At 47.7% G+C, this 26,020-nt stretch overlaps 1 protein-coding gene across 1 annotated transcript in view; it reads left to right on the top strand.

Annotated features, from left to right (window-relative positions):
- The first annotated feature begins 14,463 nt into the window (after window positions 1-14,463).
- Window positions 14,464-26,020, top strand: part of EFHD1 (EF-hand domain family member D1) — a 44,177-nt gene continuing 32,620 nt past the window's right edge. Inside the window, exon 1 of the mRNA XM_051999355.1 lies at window positions 14,464-16,026. Coding sequence (XP_051855315.1) covers window positions 15,656-16,026 — 371 coding nt within the window. The 5' untranslated portion in view covers window positions 14,464-15,655. The remainder of the gene's footprint in view (window positions 16,027-26,020) is intronic.

Raw genomic sequence — 26,020 nt, 5'->3', positions numbered from 1 at the left:
TAACAATGAATTTACTGGAGTTGTCAAGTATCCTGGTAGAAGGTGTAGGGGAAAGACCCTGGCAAGTGAGTACTGAATTCCTAGAGAAAGAGTCTTTAAGATAAATGCTACCAAGATCTAGAGAGGGTCTTCCTGACTCCGTACCTTATCCATTCCACCACGTTACCTCTCAGACCATCATGCCCTTCCCAAGAGCCAGGTTAGCCTTTTCCTGAGTTCCTGATATGATGTCAAGTTCATTTTTTGGCAAAGGAAGAGGAGAGAGGAATCCCATGGATCTAAGACTTGTATGAGTCCCAGTAGACAGAGAAACCAGATGACCTGGTAGTCAAAGGTAAGTCTTAGGGACTGAATAGTGTCCAGTACCTCCTTGATGGGGAGACAACTGCTTAATTCACACTAAGGGAGTGACTTGCCCAGGACCCAAGTAGTAAATAATAGAGACAAGATTCAAAGCCAGATCTCCTCATCCATGAGACATCTCAACTATGACAATCCATAACAATCTCAACTATGGCGCTTGGACCCTCAAATAGCAAGTTAAAGTGCCCAGAGTAACTGATAGTTTTCTTAGTATCTTTATATTTCTTGTAATCTCCCCTTTCTCGCATCCAATTTTGGTCATTTGGGTAGTCCAGTTGATAAATCAATGTACTTGAAGTTGAAAAGACTTGAATTTGAATCCTATCTCATCTATTTGGCAGCTGGGGGGGGGGGGGTACCATAGAGCATAGAGTACTGGTCTTGGAATCGGGAAGACATCTTCCTGAGTTCAAATCCAGCCTCAGACACTGTGATCTTGGGCAAGTCACCTTATCCTATTTGCCTTGGGTTTCTCATTTGTAAAATGAGTTGGAGAAAGAAACAACAAACCATTACGGTATCTTTGCTAACAAAACTCCAAATGACCTGTGAAGAGTGAGAGATGATTGAAAAATCACAAGTATCCCTTTCCTAGCAATGGGACCAAAGGCAAGTCAATGTCTCTGAGGACGTTTCTTCCTGCATAGGATGAGGGGTTTGGACTGAGTGGCCTTGAAGATCTCTCCCACTTCTGGATGTTTGAGCCTAGGACTTGCTCTTTTCTTTTAAAAAAAAAATTAAATTTGCTAATTATTTATTAATGTCATTGACCTTTAAAAAAATAGCCCTTGGTTTTATTTATCAGTTAAATTCTTCCTTTCCTCCCTAGCAATTTCTGCTCTGCTCTTGATAGCCCCCTTTCCTGCTTTCCTTTGAAGCCTGTTTGTTTTCTCATTTCTTTATAGATTCCATTCATTGTATTCCTTCTTTTTTTCTTTTGTATCTACAGGCCGTTGGCTATAAATATGACACTAATTATCACTTATAAATGTGAGCAAGTTGTGTTTATATTGTAATTATCTTTGATGGCATGTGGAAAGTCATTCCAAATCTTGGCCAAAGAGAGTCCGCAAAGGTCATATGGAGATGCCCAACTGATAAACCAGATATGGGACAACCCTAGACAGGATTACTTACAGAACTGCACGAGTCAATTATCAACAAGCCACAAAGAGATAACGCAGATTCCAGATCCATCAAACAAGGCCAGAGCACAGATGTGTTACAGGGGCTCCAGGCCTAGAGCTTAGGGGAAAAATGGGAATGGGATTTCAAAGGGCCTGGTCACCTTTGCCCCATCCTGAGTCTGGTTTTGAATGAGCCCAACTTCTGGAAAATCGTGGCTGCATTTCCCAGGGTAGCAAGTGAGACCCATTGAAAAAGATTGTTTTTTATTGTTGCTTTGGTAGGTAAGAAGTCACGTTTGTTTCACTTACATTGGAATCCCTAGCCTCTAGCAAAGTGACTGGCTTATAGTAGTTGCCTAATAAATGAGTATTGATTGATTGATTCATTTTTCCCCTAATCCGGTCTTGGTCAACAAAATGGTTTTCGATTTCCAGAAAAAGCTGTATCAGTTTATACAAATTTTCCTAAGTTTCTCTGCATTCTTTGTATACTCTGTAAAGATAGATAAATCAATCAAATCAATGGGCCCCCATTTAAAGAACAATGACTCTAAAAGATTTTAGGGTAAATTAAAAAAAAAAAAGTCTTTGAGGAGCAGCTAGGTGGCGCAGTGGATAAAGCACCAACCCTGAACTTGAGAGGATTTGAGTTCAAACTTGACCTCAGACACTTAATATTTTCTAGTTGTGTGACCCTGGACAAGTCATTTAACCCCAGTTGCCTCAGCCAAAAGAAAAAAAGAAAAAAGAAGTCTTTGTCATCTGGGGTAACAAATAGTTATTTGCATATTGTCTCTCTTTTAGACTGTAACCACGAACTGGCTTTTTTTTTTTTGTCCTTATTCATACTCCTAGGGCTTAGCATAGCACTTCAAACACAGTAGGTGCTTAATAAATGCTTATTGACTGACACTAGAGAGGAATGGTTAAGAAAGTCTAGGAGATGTCTCAAAAACATCAAGGGAGAGTAAGTGTGAGTCGGGAGAGTGGATTCAAGCAAAACACCCAGTGAATAGCCTCCTAAGGATGGGGAAGGGGAGGAGGAGAAAGCCCAGATTTCAGCACTGGCCTAGGTCTCCTTCCCTGCCTGCTCCTTGGCCAGGGAAGGACTTTTCAAGCTCCATGAGATTTCCAACTCTCCGTGTTCTCATCAGAGTCCTCCCTCCCACAGCAAGCAGCAGCTAGCAGTGTGTCTGCCTCGGGAGCTGAGAACAACTTGGATGCCACTTGAACAGGCAGGTAAATACCTCTTAGTAAATACCTCTTTCTAAAAATGTTTTCTGTCTGAGTAGTTAATACCAAATAATACTCAGAGTTAGAAACACACCGATGGGGGCTTATGTGCGATAGCATTAAAAAATGATACTCCTCAAGCTTCTTTGGGTTAATCCTAAAACTTTAAAAGAAAATGTAGCTTCCACATTCTGGGGACCTAGAGGTGGCAATGAGAGTTGGTATATGAGTTCCACATCATTGCTACATACATTTTCATTAATTCTTGAAGCTCAATAATATCCTGTTTCATTCCCTTCATCTTGTGACTTCTTAGCAATATGATATATATTAATGAATTTCCCATGAGTATTTGAAAACAATGCTTATTCTCTGATTTTTTTCTTCTTCTCCCAAGATTTCATAAATCCCAAGAGTCTGATTAAGGCTAAAATTACTTTCACATTTATATTTGTGTTTCATTTATTTTACCCTGATGGGAGGGGCATAAAAATTTTCTGCTATTATTAATTTTCTACTTTTGTGTAAGCCTGTGGGTTTTTTTTAAATAAATGTGATATCAATATATTTCAGAGTGATTGATGACTTGAAAGTAAACAGCCTAGAAAACTCATCTGTCAATATAGAGATTTGGGACAGATACCACAAATGAACAATGAGTTTGGCCCAGAATTAGACAGAAGGAAAAGAGAAGATTGAAAGGATTACCTTGGGAAAATTGCAAATTTCTCCTTCCCGATGACTGAAACAGACTTATCTTTTTTAAAACCAATAATCTGCTGGGATTGTTTGAAAATGAGATGATAGATTTAGAATTGGAAGGGACCTTAGAAGTCATTGAGTCCAGTCCCCTTTACAGATAAGGAAACTAAGGCACAGAACAATGAAGCACATTGATTGTAAGTATCTGAAACAGAATTTAAACTGAAGAGCAGACATAACCCTATCCATGAATCATGGATATGACAGCTGCCAGTGAATTAAAAGTAAATATCCTATAGAGGGCAATGGAATGGTGAGTACGTGACATAATAAATGTGAAATGTAGGTGCTTCCTTTGTCCTCTTTTTTTTTTTTTAATGAAATGAGCTTTTATATGGAGGTCATATAGCCACTTGGAGTTCAATGTGGTTCATGATATAAGATCTTGATTTAAACCTAATTTCTGCCAGATTGTTTTCCAATCTCCCCATCAATTCTTGTCAAAAGGGGAATCTTTCCCCAAGTAATTGGCTTTCTTGGATTTTTTTGAACATGGTGCTATCATGTTCTCTTATTCCTAGGTTTCATTTATCTAATCTATTTCATTGATTTTTAAAATTTTTCATACTAATAGTCAGTCGTTTTGATGATTATTTTGTAGTGTGCTTTGAGATCTGGTACCACTGGGTCCCCTTCATTTTTAACCTTATCATTAGTTCTCTTGAGAATCCTGGCCCTTTACTCCTTCAGATGAATTTTATTATTTTCTTGTCTAGTTTTATAAAATAATTTAAATTTTATTATGGCATCAAATTCATAAATTACCATTTTAATTGTATTTACATGAAGAATTAATATTTTACCAATTATTTGTCTTTATTTTGATAAAGAGTAGTTTACAATTATAATTATATAATTCCTATGTATATTTTTCCCTATCCAAAGTATGTCATCTGATAATAGACCAATTCAGTTATTTAGTGATTATATTCAGAAATAATGCATACATAGTCAAAAATTATCTGTTTTTCTAAATGTTTAACTCCAGGGTTTTTTCTCTAAGAATCTCTCAAAATTTCTTCATTTCTCCTACTGTTTCTCTAAATTCATTCCATAGACTCCATTGGTCTGTTTTCCTCCATAAGTTTTCTAACATTTTCTGGATTCTTAAATAGCCATCCTTTGTTTCCATGAAAGAATATCTAAATATGCTGAGAAATGGATTTTGAGTTTAAGGCTCATGCATTTTAATTATGAATATGGCATTTCCAGTTGTTTCTGGTTTTGGGGTGTTTTTTTTTTTTTAAGTTTCATGAGAAGCTAATTTTTAAGCAGTTCCCTCCCTCTCTTTTAAATTTGAGGGCTTAAAGATTTAATTTTGTTTTTCCCCTTTGTGATTGTGCTTCCAAAATTTGACAACACTGTGATTAAGTGAGTTTGATTTTGAGTTTCACCATGCTAGGGTTCTATGAACTTATTTTGTTGGCAATACATGACTTATTTTAGATACTTCTAGGAAGTCCTCTCTTGCATTTTCTTGAAATATGGAAATCTGATCCTTTTCTTGAATATTTCTGGGGAATGATAATAACTAACATAATAACTCACCATCTGCTAGACACTATGCTAAAAGCTTTACAAATACTATTTCACTTTATCCTCACAACAATCCTGGGGATTAGATGCTAGTTTTATCACCATTTTATAGATGAAAAAAATGAGGCAAACAGAAGTAAAATGACTCTTGAGGATATCACAAGTAGGAAGTATCTGATACTGGATTTGAATTTATATCTTCCTGATTCCATGCCCAGCACTCTTCCAACCACACTATTTCATTGATCCCTAAAATTAATAATATTGAGCTCTTTTCTTCACCTCTCCTCCATACCTATTGTGTTTAAATACATTATTTTAATTCAAAAAATATGCATTATGTACCTCTATTTTCAACACTAGTGATGGGAACACAAAGACAAAAATAGTCCCTGTTCTCAAGAAACTTCCATTCTTCTGGAAGGAAACAATATATACGTAAAGAACTAAATATAACATAGAGATAGACACAAAGTAATTTGGGGGACAGGGAGGCACTAACTAGGGGCAGAAGAAATTGGGAAAAGCTGAGAGCCTAGAAGAGGAAATATAAAACACAAGGAATATGTTGTGAATAGCAAATCTATAGGTTTGGCTAGAACATAGAGTGGCTCTGCCCCTGAAAGCTTCTTGCATTTATGCTGTACACTGAATACACACCAATTATTATATCACTGAGAAACCATTATTTGTTGTAGGATTAAATCAATTCTAAACTAGATTTAAACATTGTCTCCTCAATTCCACTTAGTACCTTGTTTCAATTTCTGGCCCATAACATCTCCTTGTAGGATGAGATCAATCATACTGAACCATGCTAAATTAGATAACCATTGTCTCTATCAGTTCTAATGACTTAACACTTTGTAAGGATTCCAACAATAGAGTTTATGAATGGCAATAATGTATAATCAGTTTGGAATGGAAGGCCAGACTGGGAAGGGCTATTTAATTATCCAATTGAAGAGTTGGAATTTCAATCTTAAAGATAATTTGTTGTCGTTCAGTCTGAGTCTCTGTAACTCCATTTATGGCAAAGATACTGGAATGGTTTGCCATTTACTTCTCTAGCTCATTTTATAGGTGAGGAAACTGAGTCAAACAGTAAAATGACTTGCCCTGGCTTCTTTCTGCCTTCAGGTTCTGTGCTTTGTACACTATAGTATCACCTAGTTGCCCTCTTAAAAATAATTAACAATACTGAAGCTTCTGTAGCCAAGGAGTAAAGAAGTAAGTCCCTTAGATATCCAAGTGTTTGAGCATAAGCACAGTTAGATTTACCATCTGCTATGGAGATCAACAGAGAACAAAGATTTTCTAACCTTTGATGGGGACAAATTGATGTGGAAGAACTTAAAGACCAAGAATATATTCCAAGTGATTAAGAGTTTTCCACTATTTCCTCCAATTCTAAAATTCAATGAAAATTATGCACACTTACACATATACTTAAAAACAAAAACCAAAAAAAAAAAATGAAGAGACTACAGAATATAGTCTGTTTTCTTGGTTTTTGTTTTTAAGTTTATCCAAGTCAGTTTCCCCAGTAATATATTAACTTGTGAGAAAGACCTTATCAGATAGCAAGGACTTAAGTTTGTCAACACAGGAACAATGGGAAGCATCGAGATGATGTACCTGCCAAGAGTTCTTTGACTTCATTAAGAAAGGTACAGAGAGGGAGATGAGAAAGTCACTGCCTTCCATGCTGGCCAGATGACATCTAGAATATTGTGTCCAGTCGCACTTTATTTGAAGTCCTAACTTTATTTGAAGAGAGACTTGATAAGCTGGGGAGCATCCAGAATACGTAGGATGATGTTGGGTCTCAGATTCATGTCACGTGAGTATCTGTGGAAGGAACTGAGAGTGTCACCCTGGAAAAGGGAAGGCTCAGAGGGATGTAATAGACTGATTTGAAGGGGAATAGATGTGGATGAGGAATTTGAACTCAAGGCTTCCTGACTCTAGGTCCAAGTCTATCCACTGCTAGCCATCCACCTCAATATTTTTTCTTCTCAATAACTAAGGTTAAATCTTACAGTTTCTGTGCTATTGAAGGACTAATATATAAATAAATTTTGGCATCCTGTGCTAAAACCTGAAGTTATATCTTTGCTGACTTAAACTTTTGGACAGCAACAAGAATTGATTGAGCATTTACTGTGTCCCAAGTACTGTGCAAGGCATTATGGGTACAAATATAAGTGATCAGCCCCTGCCCTCAAGGAGCTTACATTCTATTGAGAGCACAATGTGGTCAGAGGTAAGTTCAAATGATAAACACAAAGTGACTGGGAGTAAGAAGAATCAGGAGAGGCTTCTGGTAGGAGATGAAACTTTAGCTGTTCCTAAAGGAAACCAGGAATTCAGAGGTGGAGGGGTTACAAAATTGATCCAGGCAAAGGGGACAGTCTGTGTCTTGCATGGAGACCAGAGATGGAACATCCTTATAAAGCAACAGTGTCAGAATGTGCCATATACTGACTTAGAAAACCACAAATGTACACTATTTATGTTGTTATTATATGTTTGATTGTTACACATTTTCCAATTGTATTTTAATCTGGTTCTGGCTACTCCAGAGTTTTGTAGGCAGGACTTTGATATATCTCCTACATGAAACATTAAGAAAATTAGAACTTGTGAAGAGGGGTCATGGACGATCAGTCTGGAAAGATGGGTGGGAGCTAGACTGGGAGAATTTGCTCTTTTGTTCTAGAAGTAAGAGAGAGTCACTGAGATTTTCGGACCAGGGACGGAGTTGCTAGTTTGAGGTTTTTCTTGAGTCTCCAGAACTCAGCATAGTGCTTGGTACATATTTGGTGCTTAATAATTGTCGAGTGATTCGTTGGACAGCTGTGTGCTTTAGAACCGGGAGGAAGGATTGGAATGGGAAACGATTGGAGGTAGGGAAACCCATTAGGAGATGAATAGAATAGTCCAGGCAAGAGGGAATGGGAGTCTAAACCAGGGTGAGGGCTATAGGGAGCAGAATGAAAGTGTGAGAGGTCCTAAGGAAGTTGAGTTACCAACACTTAGCACTTGAATGGCTGTATTTAAGGGTAAGAAGAGAAGCAGGGAAGCTCGGAAAAGGAGTGAATATGGGAGGGAAGACGAAAAATAATCTGGTTGAGACATGGGACTTTGAGATGTCTGTGGGACACACATAATCATCTCCCGCCGCTAGCATCCCTGCAGGGAGACACCAGCCTCCCTCCCGCCTTCCCTCCCTCCTTCCCTCCCTCCCAATAGAGCCTTGATTTCACAATCAGTCATCATCTGTTTCTCCCTCTAATGAGGAAAGCATCAAAGGCCCCAGGATGAGACAGGCAGCGCTTGGACAATGAACAATGCTAGGATAGCATAGGAAGCCTTCCTTCTTTCTCTCTCGAGTCCCTCTGCCATTAGTCATAGAATGCTAAAGATGAAAGGGACCTGGGTGGGAATTCTCATTCCTTCATAATCATCTCTCGCTGCTCCCAGGTCTTTTGCTTCATCATCTTCACATTGGACCAGTAAGGAAAGAAATTCCAGAGAACCCAACCAGGACAGAGGCTCCCTGAGGCATTTTTGTCTCCACATGCCCAGAATTCACATAGCACGTTCCCCAAAACGGTTGTTGATTGAATTATGTTCCTCAAGCAAATGGAGGGCAGGCTCCAGTTCATTTTTGTTTGTCTCCTTGATTTAGGAAGGAAGATGGCAGGTTGGACAGAATCCAGCAGAAGGGAGTTAGGATGTCCCAAGCCCTCAAACTGATACTATCCAAAGAAGAATTGGGCACATTCAGCTTGGAGAAGAGAGGAATTGGGTGGACGTGACAGCTATTTTCATGTGCTTCGGGGCCACTTGAGAGAAGGATAAGGTGAGTTCTGCTTGGGACCAAAGAGCAGAATTACAATGGGAATGATGGTAGGTGTTAGTAAGAGGCTTGATTCAAAAGTTCCCCATTAGTATGGTCCAAAAGTAGAACGGGCAGTTACCATGGGACATAGACAGCCTGTCTTCACAGATCATCTCCAAGTAAAACTGTTCCGCTAATCTATACAGCCTCCCCCAGACTTTCCAAACTGAGTGGATAGATTCCTTGAAATATACATTAGACTAAAGGACACCATGAATCTCTCCAAATGCACCCTCCAACCAACCAACCGAACCATCAACATCTATTTAGCCAAGATAAAGGAAGTGCTACTCATTGGTTTAATGGACTAATCCAATATGAGAAGAACAGCTGAGAAAAAGGGAGAGTATTACAGCTCTAAAGGACAGGTAGGAACCAGAATGGAGAGGAAACAATAACAGAAAGCAGGGAAAAGATCTCGGATTCAGTTTCCTAGAGAGAAGAGATGTGATTGCATGGATCTAGAGCAACACTTGCTTAAGGACCAAAGCATGTTTAGGGGCAAATCTCATCTTGCTCTGAAGTATTACTGTGAGTCGTGTGGAAGGTGCAGGTCCATTTGGAAGGAGGCAGATTTTAGCAAACCCCTTCCAGGAAGCATCTCGACCACAGGATGGTGCTATAGGTGAATGTGGAGATATCCTTTCCTAGAGATAGGGTGCTGAAAATCATTGGTTGATTTGAATTGAATTGCAATTTAAAGATACTATGAGATAGGTCCATTTCCAAAGAGATCAAAAGAAAAGGGAAAGGTCATGTATACTTCCCCATATATGTGTGCATATATACGTAAATGTATATAGATACATGTTCTTTGCTTATTTATTTACTTGTAACAGAGTTTTTATGGAGGCAAAGAACTCAAAACTAAAGGGGTGTCCATTAATTGGGGAATGAATAAACTAATTATGGTGCATGAATAAAATGAAATACTATTTTGCCATTAAGAAATCACAAAAGTCAGAATGAAGAGAACAATTCATGTAAGACTTACACGATAAAACAAACAATTTGAAAAGACTTAATTCTAATTAATGTCATGACCAAGAATGATTGGTCAGAGGGAGACAGGGAATAAGCATTTATTAAGCACCTTCTAATTGCCAGGCATTATACCCTTTGTTTACAATTATTTTTATATGATCTTATGAACTATTTATCTATGTTTGCATATATGTAATTTTGCCAGTTAAATGTAAAACATTTTTTACATTTGTTTTTAATACTTTGAGTTTCAGATTTTCTCCCTTCCTCCCTCCCCATTCTACTCCCTTTTAAGAAGAAACATGTGAAGTTATCTCATGTAATAATATTTTTATAAATATTATCTCACTTAAGCCTTACAACAATCCTATGAAGTAGTTGCTATTATTGTCCTCATGTAATTCGTAATTCAATACAGTAAACATCAAGGGTCTACTATGTGCCAGGCATTGTGCTAATAATTAATCTGGGGTTTCCTTGGCAGGTATTGGAGTGGTTTGCCCTTTCCTTCTCTAGTTCATTTTACAGTGAGGAAACTGAGGAAAATTAGGTAAAGTGACTCAGCCAGGTCACACAACTAGTGTCTGAGACTACATGGCTACTAAAGTGATAGCCTTACTATCACCTCTAGGATCCAATACAGACTCCTCTGCTTGACAGTCAAAGCTTTCCATAATCCAGCTCTAGCTCATCTGTCCATACTCATGCACATGTAGTCTATGTTTCAGCCAAATGACAAATTCAGACAAATGACAACCTACGTTGGCTCCCTGGCCTTCCAGAAACACTCTCCTTCCTAACTGCCATCTCTAGGGATCTCCAACTCCCTCCTAAACGTTGTCCAAGCACCTCTTCCTACAAGAAGGCTATTGTGATTGCTCAGTCACTGGTGTTCTCCCCTCCTCTCCCTCTAAGAGATTTCCTATGTCCTTTATAACTTTTGTATTCATTTATCTGTTTACATGTTGTTTCCTCCCAGTGGACTGCAAGCTCCCGGAGGGCAGCGGGGATTTGGTCTTGTCTTTGTATCCCCCTGTGCCTGGCACATAGTAGATCTTTATGCTTGTTAAAGTGACTTGCGTCTTCCCCATATTTGAGGCGGGCTATATTTGGATTCATAATTCCTGAAATATGCTTTGATCCCAACCCAAGACAAAAGGGAGACAAGGCGATTGCCTATATAAACTCTTTAATAACAAGCACTCTCCAAAAATGCTGACTCTGATTCAACATGGAGGGAGATACAGTAAGACTTTTCAAAAACCTATGTATTTTAAATGTCAGAAAGTGACAATTCCCATAGTGCAAGAGCATGTAAATTTAACTATAAGTCACTTCACTTCAGGACAGCTAGGTGGTGCCCTAGTGCACAGAGCACTGGGCTTAGAATCTGGAATCTTCCCGACTTCAAATCTGATCTCAGAAGATTCCTTGCTATGTAGCTCTGGACAAATCACTTATTCCTGTTTGCCTCACTTTACTCATCTGTAAAAGCAGGGATTTGGACAAGGTGCCTCCTCTAGCCAGAAACCTGTGCTCCTTTTCTAACTCCTAAAGGTCTCTGTTTAGACAACTCTCATCACACTGGCCACGATTTTTCAAATTCTTTTGAGCTGTTGCCTTATTTTCCTTCCAAAGGCTGAGCTTCCTGGTGCAGAGACCCTGTCTTACACATACGATTATTCCTCCCAGTACTGAGCAAACCATCACAACTAACATTCATCCAGCCTTTAAGGCTTGTAAGCATTAGCACAATGCCTGGCACATAGTAGACCCTTAATGTTTACTGAATTGAATTACGAACCACTTAAAATAATCATGGGAGTTAGGCTGCTGTCATCATCATCATCATCATCACAATTTTACAGATGGGGAAAATGAGATTCTGAAAGCCGAGAATGATTGGGCCAGAGTCAAGCAGCTGGGAAGTATCTGAGATGGGATCCATTCCCAGTTTTCCTGATTCCCAGCCCAGCAGGACAGTCCCAAGACCACATTGCCTGTCCTCCCGCGAGATACTCAGGAGGTTATGGAAACCACATTTGCGAGATCGCTCCGTCCTGCGTCCCTTCGACCTGAGTTGTAGAAGAGGAAATTCTGCCGCCGTTTAGCTGTGAGATCTTCAGATCTTCCCAGCAAAGGGCACGGTGAGAAAAACCTGTCTCCCTGGTCTCTCCCCTAGGAATGTTGTTGGAATAAATGAGATCATGGGATAATGACATGGGAAATACTTTCAACTCTTGAAGAGATTAAAAAAAAAGACACCTTTATTGTACAGTGTAATTATCGATTCCATTTATGACCAGCGGCTTACATTTCTAATTGTTGATTCAACTGATGGCTTTAGTCTTCTTGCATAAAGGCTGTTCTGGTCCAGAGATTGCGCAGCCTCCTGGGCATCAGTATTCCCTCCAGTTTGCAGATAACACCCCATTCCTTCTTGCCCATCCTCTACTACACTGGTCTGGCTCTTTCCATCAACCCCCTGTGGGAATAGGCTCAGGGGCCCTGGGCTAATTTGTTTGGCTCCAGCAATTAGTTCAAAGGCTGGCACATGGCGGAGGGCTTGATTGATGGGATGGGGTTGGATTGCTGGTGTCTGGACCAGCCATTTCATCTTTGTGAAGAGTTCCAGGTGAGGAAAGAGTAGCAGGTGAACTGCTTGACTGATTGATGGATAGTCTAAGAATCCCCTGGGGGTGCAGAGATGTCACGACCTCTTTCAGAAGAGATACTTGGACCCAGGTTTTCCTGATTCCAAGGCCAGCCCTACGGCCGTTAGTATACACTCACTGCTGATGAAGGGGAGGAAGACTATTGAAGTGTATCTGTCACTTCATCTTGATCAAGACATCAAAGCGAATTCTTTTCTTTTCTCTCAGCAGTATTTTATTTTTCCAATTATGTCCTAAAGACAGTTCTCATTTTTGTGAGTTTTTGAATTCCAAATTTTTTTCTCCCTCTCTCCCTTGCCTCCCTCCTCCCCAAGAAAGCAAATCATCTGATCTAGGGGAGAGAGGAGCCATCCTCTTCAACGTCTTTCCATATTTATCATGTTGGGCAAGAAAAATCAGACCAAAAGGGAAAAACCAAGAGAGAGGAAAAGCAAAATGTTAATGTCTTTTTACATAGGTTGATGTGTTCTGGACAGCCGCCATCTACTAAAATATGAACGGTCAACGGTCAAATGTCAACACTGGCAAAACCGACTCATTTGTAGCTTTTCTATTATCTTCATTACATAAGATTCATTAGCCAATAATATTTCTGTTTAGAACATATAGTTTTAATAGATTACTGTGTTGGAAAAAAAAAAGGGTGGGTGGGTAATTTAATGCATATAGAGATGCATGGAAAAAGTTACAGAAATAAATTAATGCAGAGTGAAACATTACTAGGAAAACAGCCAAGACAATACCTATTACCTAAATGGAAGAAATGAGCACAAAACAAAAGAAAAATAAGGGAAATGACAAGCTCGGTCCCAAAGAGGAGAAATGAGAAGACGAGTCCCCTTCTTCCCTTCCTTTGGAGGAGTGGGGTTCCACTAACTATCCACAGATAGCAGATTTGCCCATTTTTCTTCTTTTAAAAGGTTATTCGTTGGAGGCAGTTAGGTGGGGAAGTGGATAGAGCACCAGCCCTGAAGTCAGGAGGACCCGAGTTCAAATTTGACTTTAGACACTTAACTTCCTAGCTGTGTGATCCTGGGCAAGTCACTTAATCTCAACCCCCTCAGGGGGAAAAAAGTTATTTGTTAAAAGGTATAGCTTGTGGAAATAGGAGGAGATAGAAAAGAAATTTTAATTGACATAAACATAAAATATCAATGATCAGAAATATTAAAACAGGCTAATTCTAAACAAAATAAATAAATAAAATGACAAAACAAAACAAAACAAAAAAATGAATACAGAGCTTGTTCTGTCTAAAAAGCAAAACAAATGAAACGCAAAACTCACAAGGGTCTCTCCACCCTCCCGAGCCTCCAGGAAGCCACTCTGCTTCTCCAGCACCCTCTCTGAGGAAGGGGGCAACCGTTTTCCAATGAGAAAAAGAAGAAATAAATAACAGTGGAGAGTGACTTGTTCGGATCCTTTTTATCTAAAGCCCAAGAGAAAAGTTGAGAATGCAATGGAAAGATTACTAAAACTTCCATTTACTTAGTTGTTGTTGTTGTTGTTTTTAAAGTATAGTGAAGTACTTTACATATATTATCTCCTTCGAGCCTCCCAGGTACTCTTATTTGCTAGCCCATTGTACAGATGAGGAAATGGCTTTCTGAGATATGGAAATGACTTGTCCAGAATCACACAGCCAGTGAGTATCCGAGGCCCTGTTGAATTCGGGTCTCCAGTTCTCAGTCTAACATCCCCCTCCCCCCCAGCCCACCACGGTCCCCTTTTCCAAACTGCGACTGCGAGTGTCTTTGAAAGGAAACCCGAGTAGCTTCGATTCGACTCCGGAACCAACGTTTAAGTGTCAACCACGTCCTTAGTCCGGAAGAAAATCAAAACAAGCCCTAGTCCTCTAGGAGGCAACATTCTACTTGGGAGTGACGGGAGACGCTCTTACACCGCGTTAACTAATCATTAATTAATCACCCAGCGCGAGCGTCGGGCGCTGGGCTCCCCAGTGCCGAGACACACGCAGGAGCTCCCGAGCTAACCGGGACTCGGCAGGGGAATCCACCACGTACGAGACAGAGGCGGGATCCGGGGCAGATAACGTCCCAGGAAGGCTGGGGGAAGGGGAGGACAGGGACGGCTTCGGACAGAAACTGGACTCGAGCCGAGACTAGGAGGGAGCCGGAGATAGAACGTCTGAGAGAGGAGCAAGAAGGTCCGCTCGGCTGGGAGGCAGCGTGTGAGGGGGAGGCACGTGAAGCTGAGAGACGCAGACCGAGACGGAGACACGCGGTGCGGAGGGGAAGGGAGAGAAACAGATAGGGAGAGGAGGGAGGGGGTGTGTCTCTCGGGCTGCAGCTAAAGCTCATCCCCTGCGCGAGACTGCCCTCGGCCCAGGGCCTCGATTTCCTCATCTGTAAAAGGGGTGGACTAGCCGGGCGGCCCCGGGAGCCCTCCCGGCATCAGAGGATCCCAAGGAAAGCCCCAAGCTCGGCTGGTTCTCTCCGAGTCTCGGGACAGGGGGAGGGATGGAAGGCTCCCAGCGGCCTCCCTGTCTGGGAGGAGGCGGGGAGGAGGAGGCTTAGGACTTCGCTGTTGCCGTTCAGTCACGTCTGGTTCTTTGCGGCCCCGTTTGGGGTTTTCTTGGCAAGATCCCGCCGTGCTTTGGCGTTTCCTTCTCCAGCTCGTTTTACATCTGAGGAACTGAGGTAAACGTGGGGTGAGGACTTTGGGTGTCACTTCACCCAACCCCTCGGTTTATCGAGCAGGACCTAGAGGGGCCTTTCCCTAGGAGGGGGCGCGCACGGGCGCTCAGGTAGCCTGGTGGCCCAAGTGCGAGTCGACTCTGGGGCCCGAGCTACCCACCCCCCACCCCGAGAGACTTCGCGGGCACTCGGCGACCTGGTTTTGGGACTTCGAGGCCCCGCCCCCTCCCGCCCCTGCCCCGCCCCCTCCCGCCCTCGCTCCCTTTTCCCTGGGCCCCCGAGCCCGGGATCGCGCAGAGTGCTGAGCCGCGGCCGGGCAGGAGCGCCGCAGCGACCCGGTGGCCTTCTGAGCTTCCGAGCGTCCGTCGGTGCGCGCATCGTTCCGAGGTCGGGCAGCCGCGCATCAAGGTCATGGCCACCCGGGAGCTCGCCCTGAAGCTGCAGCGGAGGCTGAGATTGGAGCAGGAGTCCGAGGCCGCGGCCGCGGCCGCGGCCGCCCAGGGGCCGCAGCTGAACGGCTTCGACGGGAAGGGCTACGGGCTGCTGGCGGAGGCGGTGCGGGTCCGGGACCGGAGCCCGGGCCCCCCGAAATTCGTCCTGGAAGCGCCAGACAAGGAACTCACGGCCAACGCCGACTCGGAGCTGAAGGCTCAGCTGAGCCGGCGCCACAGCATCCACGAGGGCACGGAGCAGCCCCAGCTCACCAAGGTCTTCAAACCCCACAACGAGTTCCGGGAGTTCAGCCGCCGGCAGATCAGGGACATGGAGAGTCTCTTCCGACGGTGGGTGCCCTCCGCCATGTCCCACTGGCGACACTCCCCCGAGCCCCGCAGCCGCCTGCCCCCAAACTCTGCAGGTCTAGACCACCCCCCTCCTCCCCACCCTCTGCGCGGACCCCCTCGCCTCTCCCTAGATCCCCAACCAGACCTCCGGGGCCCTCGGTCCTTCCTTCCCCATCCCCCACCCCCAGCCTGGGACGCCGCCCAGATTCCTTCCCGCGCGGCAGCCTCGGGACATGGTCCCGGTGCCCCCCTTCCTTTGGGCTCGAGACGCCGTCCCCTGCCCGCTGCCTCGCTCCCTCCCGGCCGGTCTCTGCCCCGCCCTCGCCAGGTCGCCCAGCAGCACCTGTCGTGCTCCTCCGCCGGCCGCCCTCCGCCCCGGGGTCGGGAAGGGCAACCTTCCTGCTTGGCCCCTGGCGGGAAGGGGAAGGTCCTTTTCCAGACCGAGCCGCCTCTACGTGGGTGTCCGCCCAGGGGGCTTGGGGATGGCGGGGGCTAGCTCCCACCCCATCCCACTGGGGCTCCTGGGCCCGGCCCTTGGCTTGGCCATCCCGGAGGCGCTGAAGCCGGGGTGCTCTGGGGGCCTCAGGTGGGCTCCCCTGCGTGCGCCCTGGCCCCGGCTGCTAAAGAGGGGGCCGGGAGCCCAGGTGTCTCTGCGGGAAACCCAGGGGGCTGGCGGGCGCGCCGTGGCTCAGCCTCCGGGCTCAGCCTTGTCCCACATCTCCCTCCCCCTCACTTCCCTCCCTGCCTCCCCCTCCCACTTTTTGCTTCCACCTTGAGAGGGTGCGGAAGGGAGCTGTTCCTGCGGGCTAGAGATAACCTTTCCTCTCCGAGAGAAGCGGCCAGCGGCCTCGCTTAAACCACAGAGGTCAAAGCTAGCTGGGGAATGGCCGAAAGCTAGGTGTGGGGAACAGCCTCCCAGAGACAGATAGCTGCCCGATGCCAGGCATCCCTGGGACCTCCTGCCTTGTTCTCCCTGGCTGTCCGTGTGTCTTGGGCGGGCCGAGGGGGGGGAGGGGGGAGCTGCCTCTCTGGGGTGGGGTCATTTTTCCCTGCCAGGTCTGGCTGGGGGAAGGGAGGGTGGACTGTGAGGCCGGCCAAGGGCTGGTGATAAAATGGGGTGAAGGAAGAATACTGAATCTGAGAGCTCCGGAGGAACTGGGCCTTCTACCCCATTCTCCAGGGCTTTGGATTGTGTCCCTTTTTTTTGTTTTCTATACCCAGTACCTGGCACATAGTAGTAGGCACTTTATCTCTGTAGGCCTCAGTTTTCTTATCTGTAAAATGATAGCCTAGATAATCCTCCAAATGCATAGATTTAAACCCAGAGGATACACAGAGGTCATGTGTTCCCTACCCAGGAGGAGATTGAAGGCTGTGACTTCTCCAAGATCACGCAGCCAGGAAGTGACAAATTCCCACACAACTGGACTGCGTTCCGGCCTTCCGTCCCAAGCCCTTCCAATCCTCCTCCTCTCTCTTGTCTTGTTTGCCCAGAATTGTTTGTGCGCGGTCTTTGCCTTAGACTGGGAGCTCCCTGAGAGGGGGGGCCGGGCTGTTGCCATGTTTTTGTAGCCCCAGCATCGGTGCCTGGCAGGTGCTAGGTGGTTAATGATGCTCGTGGACAGGTGGATTTTCTAGCCCTCATTGGCTATCTGAGATTTCATCTCTGTAGGAGTCAGGACTCAGGCACTTGACAAGTATTACTGCACATGTGCTGTTCTGGGGTACAAAGCCCCCCCAAACCCCAAAAACCCCAAGCCCCCAAATGAGCCCAAAGTGAGGAAGAAGCAGATTCCCAGCATGTAGAACAGCCTGAGCAGAGATCTGGCCGGAACCAAGCCCCCAGACGAGGGAGCAGGTGACGGGCGCCAAGCCTGCCAAGTTAATGGCCCAAACCCTGGGCTTGTTCCCTTCCATATTGCTCTCCTGGTGGCCGGGCTGGCGCGCAGGGGACAGACACGGAGCCTGTCGGGTGCATTCTGTGCAGCTTGGATTTCCCTGAGGCCGCCTTGGAGCTCCCAGGACCCCTTGCTGATCAGAAGGGCCTTATCAGCCTGCCTGACTGGCTCGTGCCTGGGAAAGGCACCTCTGGGAAACGTTGGTCCCCAAACTGGTAAAGAAGCTCTGCACGAGTCCCACCAGGTGTCTGGATCAGTGATGTAGTCTCTGGGGATAACTGGCGGGTTGTCCCAGGATCACCTGGGGCTTTGGGGATGAAACTTACCGCTGAGAAATGCCGGGCAGCCCTCGTGCCAAGGGAGGCAGCAGATGAGGAAAACCAGAGAATCCAGCCTGCCTCCTAAAACCCAAACCCAACCACACGGGTCCCCTGCCCGGCAAGCTCTGGTGACTCCCCATTACCTCCAAGATCAAAGATAGCGCTCGTGGCCTTTGGAAGCTTTTCATCACCTGACTCCGTTTTATGACATGGCATCTGCGGTGTCGCCAGACTGACGATCTTTATCTCTCACCTCTGTGCTCTTGCACTGGCTGTCCCTCATACCTAGAATGCCATCCTCCCTCATCTCTGCCTTTCTTCCAGACTTTACTCAAACACTCTCCTGCAGGAAAACTTTCCTTGTCCCCCCCACCCCCACCCTCCTCTTCCCCAAAATTAGCTTTTACTGTGACTGGTTTGTTGTTTCCCAATAGACTGGCAGGGCCCAAGTCTGGGCTGGTTGGTTGGTGTTTGGGGATTCCCGGCACCTGTGAGAGCTTGGCGTGGAGCAGGCACCTGCTAAACAGCCTTTGGTTGGTTCTCCCAATAATAACAGATTCTGGGGGAGACGCCAAGCTTAGAAATGATCCAGCCCCTTGTGGAGCTTACACCAAGCCAGGGGTCGGGTGAAATAAGTCGGGACATGGACATTGGATCATTAAATGAAGAAGGTGCTTCGGAAGATCCAGAAAGGATGGACGGGAAGCGGGTGGGGACCAGGTGGCTTGTAGTAGTAGCTGATAACCGAGTTGGACTTTAAAGACAAGTGAGAATTAAAACAAGGGGAGACTTTTCAACTGACCCCGGCCAGTTCCAGCGGTCATGTGATGGAGAGAGCCGTCTGCCCTGGGGGATCTGAGTGTAGATCATAACATAGGATTTTTTTTGGTTGTTGTTATTTCTTTGCATGTTGTTTCTTTCTCGTTTTTTTTTCATTTGATTTTTCTTATATATAATTGTGGAAATATGTAGAGAAAAATTGACCGTGTTTAATATATATTGGATTACTTGCCATCTAGGAGAGGAAATGGCGGGAAGGGAGGGAGAAAAAATTTGAAACCCACGATTTTGCAAGCGTGAATGTGGAAAAGGATCTATGCCTATGTTTTGAAAGTAAAGGTTAAAAAAGAGAGAGAGAGTATTCCTGGTCTGGGGTAGCTGAAGCTGAGGAAAAGATTGTAGGGTGAGGGGAAAATGAGCGAGGAAGGTAAAATGGAGATATTGCATAAAGCCTCGAATGTCAGACCAAGAGGAATGAATTTTTTTCAGGAGGTGATAAATAGGCAGCTAGAGCCAATTTTCGAACAGTAGATCGACGTGAGTCTGGTAACGGGTGAAGGATGGATCGGGAGGGGAAATAGGAGGGCGGGAAGATGGGCTTGGAAGATGCGGCAGGTCTTAGAACCAGGAAGGAGGAGGGTGCCTGAAATAAGAAGGCAAAGCTAACAGGTCTCCATGTGAGAGAAGGGGGAAGCAGGGGATGTGAGCAGATGGTGCCGCCATGGACAGAAGCGCCTCTGGGAGAAGGAGGAAGAGGCTCGGAGAGGCAGGATCTAAACCCCATTTGGAAGAGTTGACTTTGAGTGGTGGTGCAGCCAGCTGGGAGCGCTGCCATAGAAACTGTTGGGCTTCCATCCCAGGAACCGAGAGCCAGATTGGAGGCCATTGGGTCCTTTGGCTTTGTTTTACAAATGGGGAAACTGAGGCCCGTGGAGGTGAAGGGCCTTTGAACCCTTATCCAGTTTTCTCTCCTGTCCTGCTCAAACGCTGAAGAGAGATCAAGCTTGCGGGAATCTGGGAGGCATCTGAACAGTGCTCGGGCTCCCGAGCAGTGGGTTGAAGTTTCTGAGAGAGAAGAGGATCCTCTGAGAGCTCCCACAGGAAGGGCCTGGGTGGAAGAGCCCAGGGGACCTTCAGAGAAAAGAGGAAGAATTAGAGGAGCTGGGTGGGGACCAGGAGCATGCGGAAAGCCCAGAGTTAAAGGAAGGAAAGGCCATGTTAGTATCGAGGGACTTCTGAGAAAACAAGTCCCAGTGGGAAGACCAGGTGTCATATTCCAAGAGGAAGATGAAGTGATGGAGAGAGAGGCGGTGGAGGCAGAGGATGGGGGCAAGGTGAGGGAAAAGAGCCGGGCAGGGCTTGTGTGGGCTCACACAAGCTGCGGTATGATGGGAAAGGACCGTTGGGAGGGTGATGGAGGAGGCCTAGGAGAGATGGGTGACAGCTGGTCAGCCTGGAGGCAAGGAAGGCAATGGGGGTCACAAAGAAACAAGCTTTCACCTGGGAAGCCTTGTGTCCCCATGCAAAGAGGATGGGCTTTGGAGCCAGAAGACCTGGGTTCGAATGCTCCCTCTGTCATCCCGGGCGGGCCACTTACCTCCTTGGTATCCTGTGTTTTCCCATTTGTAAATCGGATGGTATTGGACTCCATGCTCTCTGAGCCTCTTTTAGCTTAGGACTTGTAATCCTATTAACTAGTCTTTTCCTTCTAAGAGCTCGCAATGTAATTGCAACACGAAGAAGTATTTATTAATCACCTACTGTTTGCCCACGGGGTAGAGTCCTCCAGATCTCTCTCTGGTCACCGGACCCGGATGGTTCTGGAGGACAGAGGGGGGCAGGCGACCTTGGGTAGCCCTCCCTCGCACAAGCCCAGTTCGCTTGCGTGTCATGGCGTCACCTCCTGATATGGTCGTTTTCGGGGACAATGGGACAGACGACAAAGGGACGACTGTGTGCCCGGCTCTGCTCGGTGCTAGGGATGTAAAATCGAAGCCTGAAATGACCCGATCCCAAAGCTAGATCATTGGCTTATGGTGGTATATTCTGAGAAATGACAATCTATTAATAATAGCAACAGCCTTGAAGTTTAGAGCTAAAGGGATCCATCTTTCCCACGATTGATCCGTCTAATTGCTGCACTTGACGGAGAACAGTCGCGCAGCCGACAATAGCGGGCTGACTAACCTGATGAGAGCGTCTTTTCATCCAGTCGGTGGAACTGGAGTCCGTGACCTCGAAAGGGTCCCTCTGGGCTTCAGAACTTGCAGGCTTATCTGGAGATTGAATAAGGGTTTGTTCAAGGGGATCCATGTCCGTGTAGGTGGCAAAGGAGTTGAAAGGGGGCGGCTTGTGGCCCTGTAGCTCTTCCACGGCCCCCATTCGGGACTTCCCAGGCCTCGTCCTGCCAGTTCATTCTGAATTCAGCTGGAGCGTGTGAGCAAATCGGAGACGCTCTGACCTCCTGGGTCTCCATGGACACCTGTTATATTAGCTTTAACACAGTGTTAAGAGAATTAAAGTGTAAGTCTATCGAGCCTCTGCCGAGGCTCCAATAACCCTCTGTGCCCGGAGCCCGTCTCTTTTAGCAGATCGGGAGACGAGATGGCACCGGTGGCATCTCACGGCAGCCTGAGCTGCAGGGCCGGAGGTTGGCGCGTGGTCCCGAGCGGGGACCTCCATCTGGGCCGCTCGGCTCGGGTTCGGGCACATTCGGCCCGGTGACCTTCCTCCGGCAGGCCTGAGGAGGCGGCCCCGAGCTTAGCCGGATTTGGGATCAGAGTCCCCAGGTCCAGAGACCCAGCTCTGCCCTTCCTGCCTGCGTGAGCTTGGGCAAGTTCCTTTCTGTCCTGGGCTTATTTCCTCTCTGTCAGATGAGGGCTTGGACTGGATGGTCCCCGAGGTCCCTCCCGGGCTGCCGTGGTTCTAGAGTACACAGCGAGCCATAAATAGAGCGAGTTGGAAACCAGGGGCTTCCCGCCGGACGGTTCCAGTTAAGTCAGGCCTGGAACATAGTCGGGATTGAGGAACGTCTTTGGTAGCCTTGGCTGCGGGGTGTGCCGTGGGCAGAGCAGGGGGGCAGACGCCTGGCTTGTGCCCGTGTGGAAGGTCTCCAGGGGATGTCCCAGAGACCGAGCTCGGGGAGAATCGGTTGAAAGACGTGGTTGCGTTCCCCCTGAGGTGGGCCAGGTGGGGGATGATAGATGCTATTGAGTATTAAAGGTCAAATAGAAGAGGAGCTGGGCCGACCTCAGATGGCAGAACTGGCACCAGAGAGTGGAGGCTGCCCGGAGGCCCATTTTGGCCTTTCAGACCGAGGCAGCTCTGCGTGAGAACTGGGGCCGTCGGTCTCTCCGTGGAACGGGCTGCCCGAGAAGGGCTGAGGGCCTTCGGGCAGAATGGGGGTGACCGCTTCCTGGGATGTGGCAGAGAGGAACTAGGGGCTAGAGAGTTGGGTTGGACTAGACGGCCTCTTCTTCCTGCCTCAGTTTCCTCATCTGTAAAACTAAAGGGTCAGACGTGGCAGCCTGGCATTTTGTTGCTGCGAGCCTTGAAGGGTGCTGGCGAACGCCAGGTGGTACTAGGCGAGCGACAGGAACAAACTATTCTGATGATTTTTAGTAAATAAGAGAGCTGGCCCCTAATTTTTTCCTCCCTGTGTGGTCGCAGCCCGGGGCATTGAATAAGGTCACCTCCTTTCTCTATTCCCTGGAGGTCCCTGTGGTGGGAGAATATCTGCCTGATTCCCCTTGAACCTTTAGCTAGGTTAGCACGGGAGCAGGTATCCAGAGGCCTTCTGGTCCAGTGAGCTCATTTCACAGATGGCAATACTGAGGCTTAGAGACCCTAACTGACTAACCTAGGGTCACCCAGAGGGTCAGTGCTAGGATCTGAACCCCGATCATAATGAGCCTATGGCACGTAAGGGATTTGGCTTGGTGGAAGTCGTACTGTGAGAAGTAAGCGATCCAGGATTCAGATCCAGGCCCTCTGAATGGTGCTGCTTCTTGGGCCCTTTCTGCCCTGCTCCGGGGGAGTCCCGAGTCCCCGAGTTAGTGCAAGTTCCCCCAGGGGGGTGTTTGTGTCTAGGCCCCTGTAGGCGATGGCACCGTGGCTCTCCTGCCCACTGGCTCCTGTTTCTCCTCATCCCTGTCCCAGCTCTTTATCCCTACTCTCAATCTAAGTCCTCCCAGAGATCGGTGGCCGTCAGGGGCGAGCTCGGCTCATCCTGGAGTCCCGCCCCCGGGGGTGACCTGCTCCCCTTCTGGGCGCCTTTGTCGCTGGGCGAGCGCGTTCGCTTCGTTCCACAAAGGCCCAGTGAGGGCTCCTCCCCTGGGCTGGAGCAGCTCCTGCCACGGACAAAGGCTGGGAGGGGGGAGAAATCTCCCCACCTGCTTCTCTGGGCCTGGGGCTCGGGGGGCGAGACGCTGGAATCTTGCCTGAAACCCCGCTGGCCACGGGCTGGGCTGCCAAGTCTCAGCTCCCCGTACGTCCGTCTTGGGTCGGAACCGGCGACCTCTGATGCCGAATTGATTCAGAGTAATCCTCCGAGCCTCGGTCTCCTCCCGGGTAAAGGAGGGAGCTGAACGCGGCCGGCCGGCCGGGACGACCCCCAGAGGGCAGCAGGTGGACAAGCGTCCATCCAAGGTGGTAGGAACTTTGCGGGAGAAAGCAATGGAAGAGTGTAGAGTGAGAGCACTGAGGCAGATCAGTGGGTCTTAGTGTGGGGTGTCTGGAGAGATCCCAGGGGTCTGTAAATTTGAATGGGAAAAAATCTTCCCTTCAGCTACAAGTTTAAAAGGGGGGCTTCCCTCTCAGAGGCTTCCCCTCCCTGCCTGAGGTGGGGGCTGTGACCCAAGGCTGGGGGGACTCTCCCTCCCACCAGATGCTGTTCGTGACCCCCAGTTCTGGGGCCGCTTTTGATGAGCAGATGAGAAAAGTGGATGAATGCAAGTCTGCATTTTAGGGCCCGGAGAAGTCACTCACTTGGATGAGTCGGGCAGGATCCGAACCCAGAACTTCTAGGCTCTCCTAGATCGCCAACTATTCTACCCATTTACACACGTTCTGACAAGAGCTAATATTTACAAGGAGCTGTGAGGTTCGCAAAAGAGCTTATAAATGCGTCCATACTAGTGTCACGCCAGCCCTGGGAAGTAGTGCTGTCGTTGCCCCATTTTACAGATGGGTGAGGAGACGGCTGAGCGATCTTGGGGTCACAGGGCAGGGAAGTGTCTGGGCTGGATGCGAGCTCTTCCCGACTCCGGCTTGGGGTCACGTCGCATACGTGTGTATTTAAGCCCACGTGTACGTGGAGGGGAGCGGCAGCTTGGGTAGACGGGCCCGTGTCCGTGCACTCCCAGGACGGGCTTAAGCTTTAAGAGCTCCTGGGACCCCGAGTCTCCTCCAAGGTTGCAGAGCATTTTATGCCATCGGACCCTCCCAACAGCCCCGAGAGCCTCCCCTTGGGGAGGAAGCCGAGGCTGGCAGAGGGTGAGTGACCTGGACGTGCTGGTGCAGCTGGCAGACGGCCTCGGGGACAGGGTTTGCGCTGGATCCAGATCTCTGCCCACCAGGCCGCCCTTTAGGGGCTTGTTCGTGGGCATTTTACAGGAGTCTAGAACCCCAAGGGCGAAGGTCGAGGGCCGGCCACACCTGGCAAACTCTCGTTTTCTTGCCCAGATTTGCCAGGCTGGGGGTTGTGGGTAGGGAGGACGCCCGAATCGAGGGGGGCCTGTGGCCAAGCTCTGGGGGCAACCGGTAGACAAAGAGCTGGTGGAGCGGCCGATGAACCCTCCCCTCTGACCGGAGCCACGTCCCTAGGGGAGGGTCAGGGGTCCTGGGCCCGTCAGTATCTTTGCTGCTATTTGGGAGGGAGATCCGGGAGAGGGGCTTGGCTCCCCAAGGTCCCGGCGGGGAGGAAGGACTGCCTGACTTGAGATGCTGCAGGGGCGGGGGCTGGGAGCCTCACTGAAAAGGCCCTGGGGGTCCTCCGGGAGAAAGGACCCTCCAAAAACCAAAAATCTAATAGTCTTGCCTTCCTTGTCCAGGAGGGCGGGGCTAGGCCCAGGCTGGGCCGTCCTGGGGACCCAAAGGGGCTGGGAGGGACTTGAAAGTGTATCAAAGGGAGAGCATCATAGGACCTTCCATGCCAGCTGGGGAGACCTGGGGTCCCCGTCCCCCCCGTTGTTTTACAGATGAGGGAATGACCGGGGAGGGCACAAAAGGGCCGGGCCCAATGTGAGCTGAAGGAAGTGGAACCATTTCATCTGAGAAGGAAGGAGAGAAGGAACAAATGTGCCAAAGCCGGGTGGGCAAGTCCAGAAGCCAGGGAGGGAGCACTGGGGCAGTCACATCTGAGCAGGGGCTTAGTCTCAGGGTCTCAAGCCGGATTTGAACTCGTGGCTCAGGCTTTGGTTCTCTTGGTGGCCACGCTGCTCTGCACAGAGAACTCCACGGCTCGGGGGTCCCCACAGTTGGGGTTCAGCCGCTGCAGTTTATTAAGGGGAACGCGGGTTTTAGGCCTTGGTTTTAGGACTTTCCTGGAGAGAGATAAGAAACCCCGAGACCATTAAGGACCTGAATCTGAGGGAGAGGGAGAGGGAGGAGGAACCTGGCACATTACTTCCGTCAGTCTACCTTTCCTTATCTGTAAAATGGGAATAACAACTGCCTCTACCTCTGGGGTGAAAATCTAATGAGATCCTAGATGTACTTTGCATTCTTGCAAATCTTTGCTATTGTTTTTGCTGAGGTAAAATCCACCGGCTTTGGAGGGAGAGGGGAAGTTCAGTGGTTAGTGCTGGATGCCTCGTCCCCGCCCCCACCTCCAGCCCTGGGCCAGCCTTCGGACCTGCCCTTCTCCTGGGGGGATGAGCCGGAGAGGGGAGCCACCCAGAAGACCGGCAGGTCCACCCAGGCCTTTGTCTGACCTTTACCAAGGACAATGGGGCATTATGGCAGGATCCCACCTAGAAAACTGCTCTTAATGCAATG

This window comes from Antechinus flavipes, chromosome 4 (assembly GCF_016432865.1).
Source record: "Antechinus flavipes isolate AdamAnt ecotype Samford, QLD, Australia chromosome 4, AdamAnt_v2, whole genome shotgun sequence".
NCBI classification, from domain to species: Eukaryota; Metazoa; Chordata; class Mammalia; order Dasyuromorphia; family Dasyuridae; genus Antechinus; species Antechinus flavipes.
Note: the sequence above shows the minus strand (reverse complement) of the source record. Positions and strands in the feature narration are given on the sequence as shown.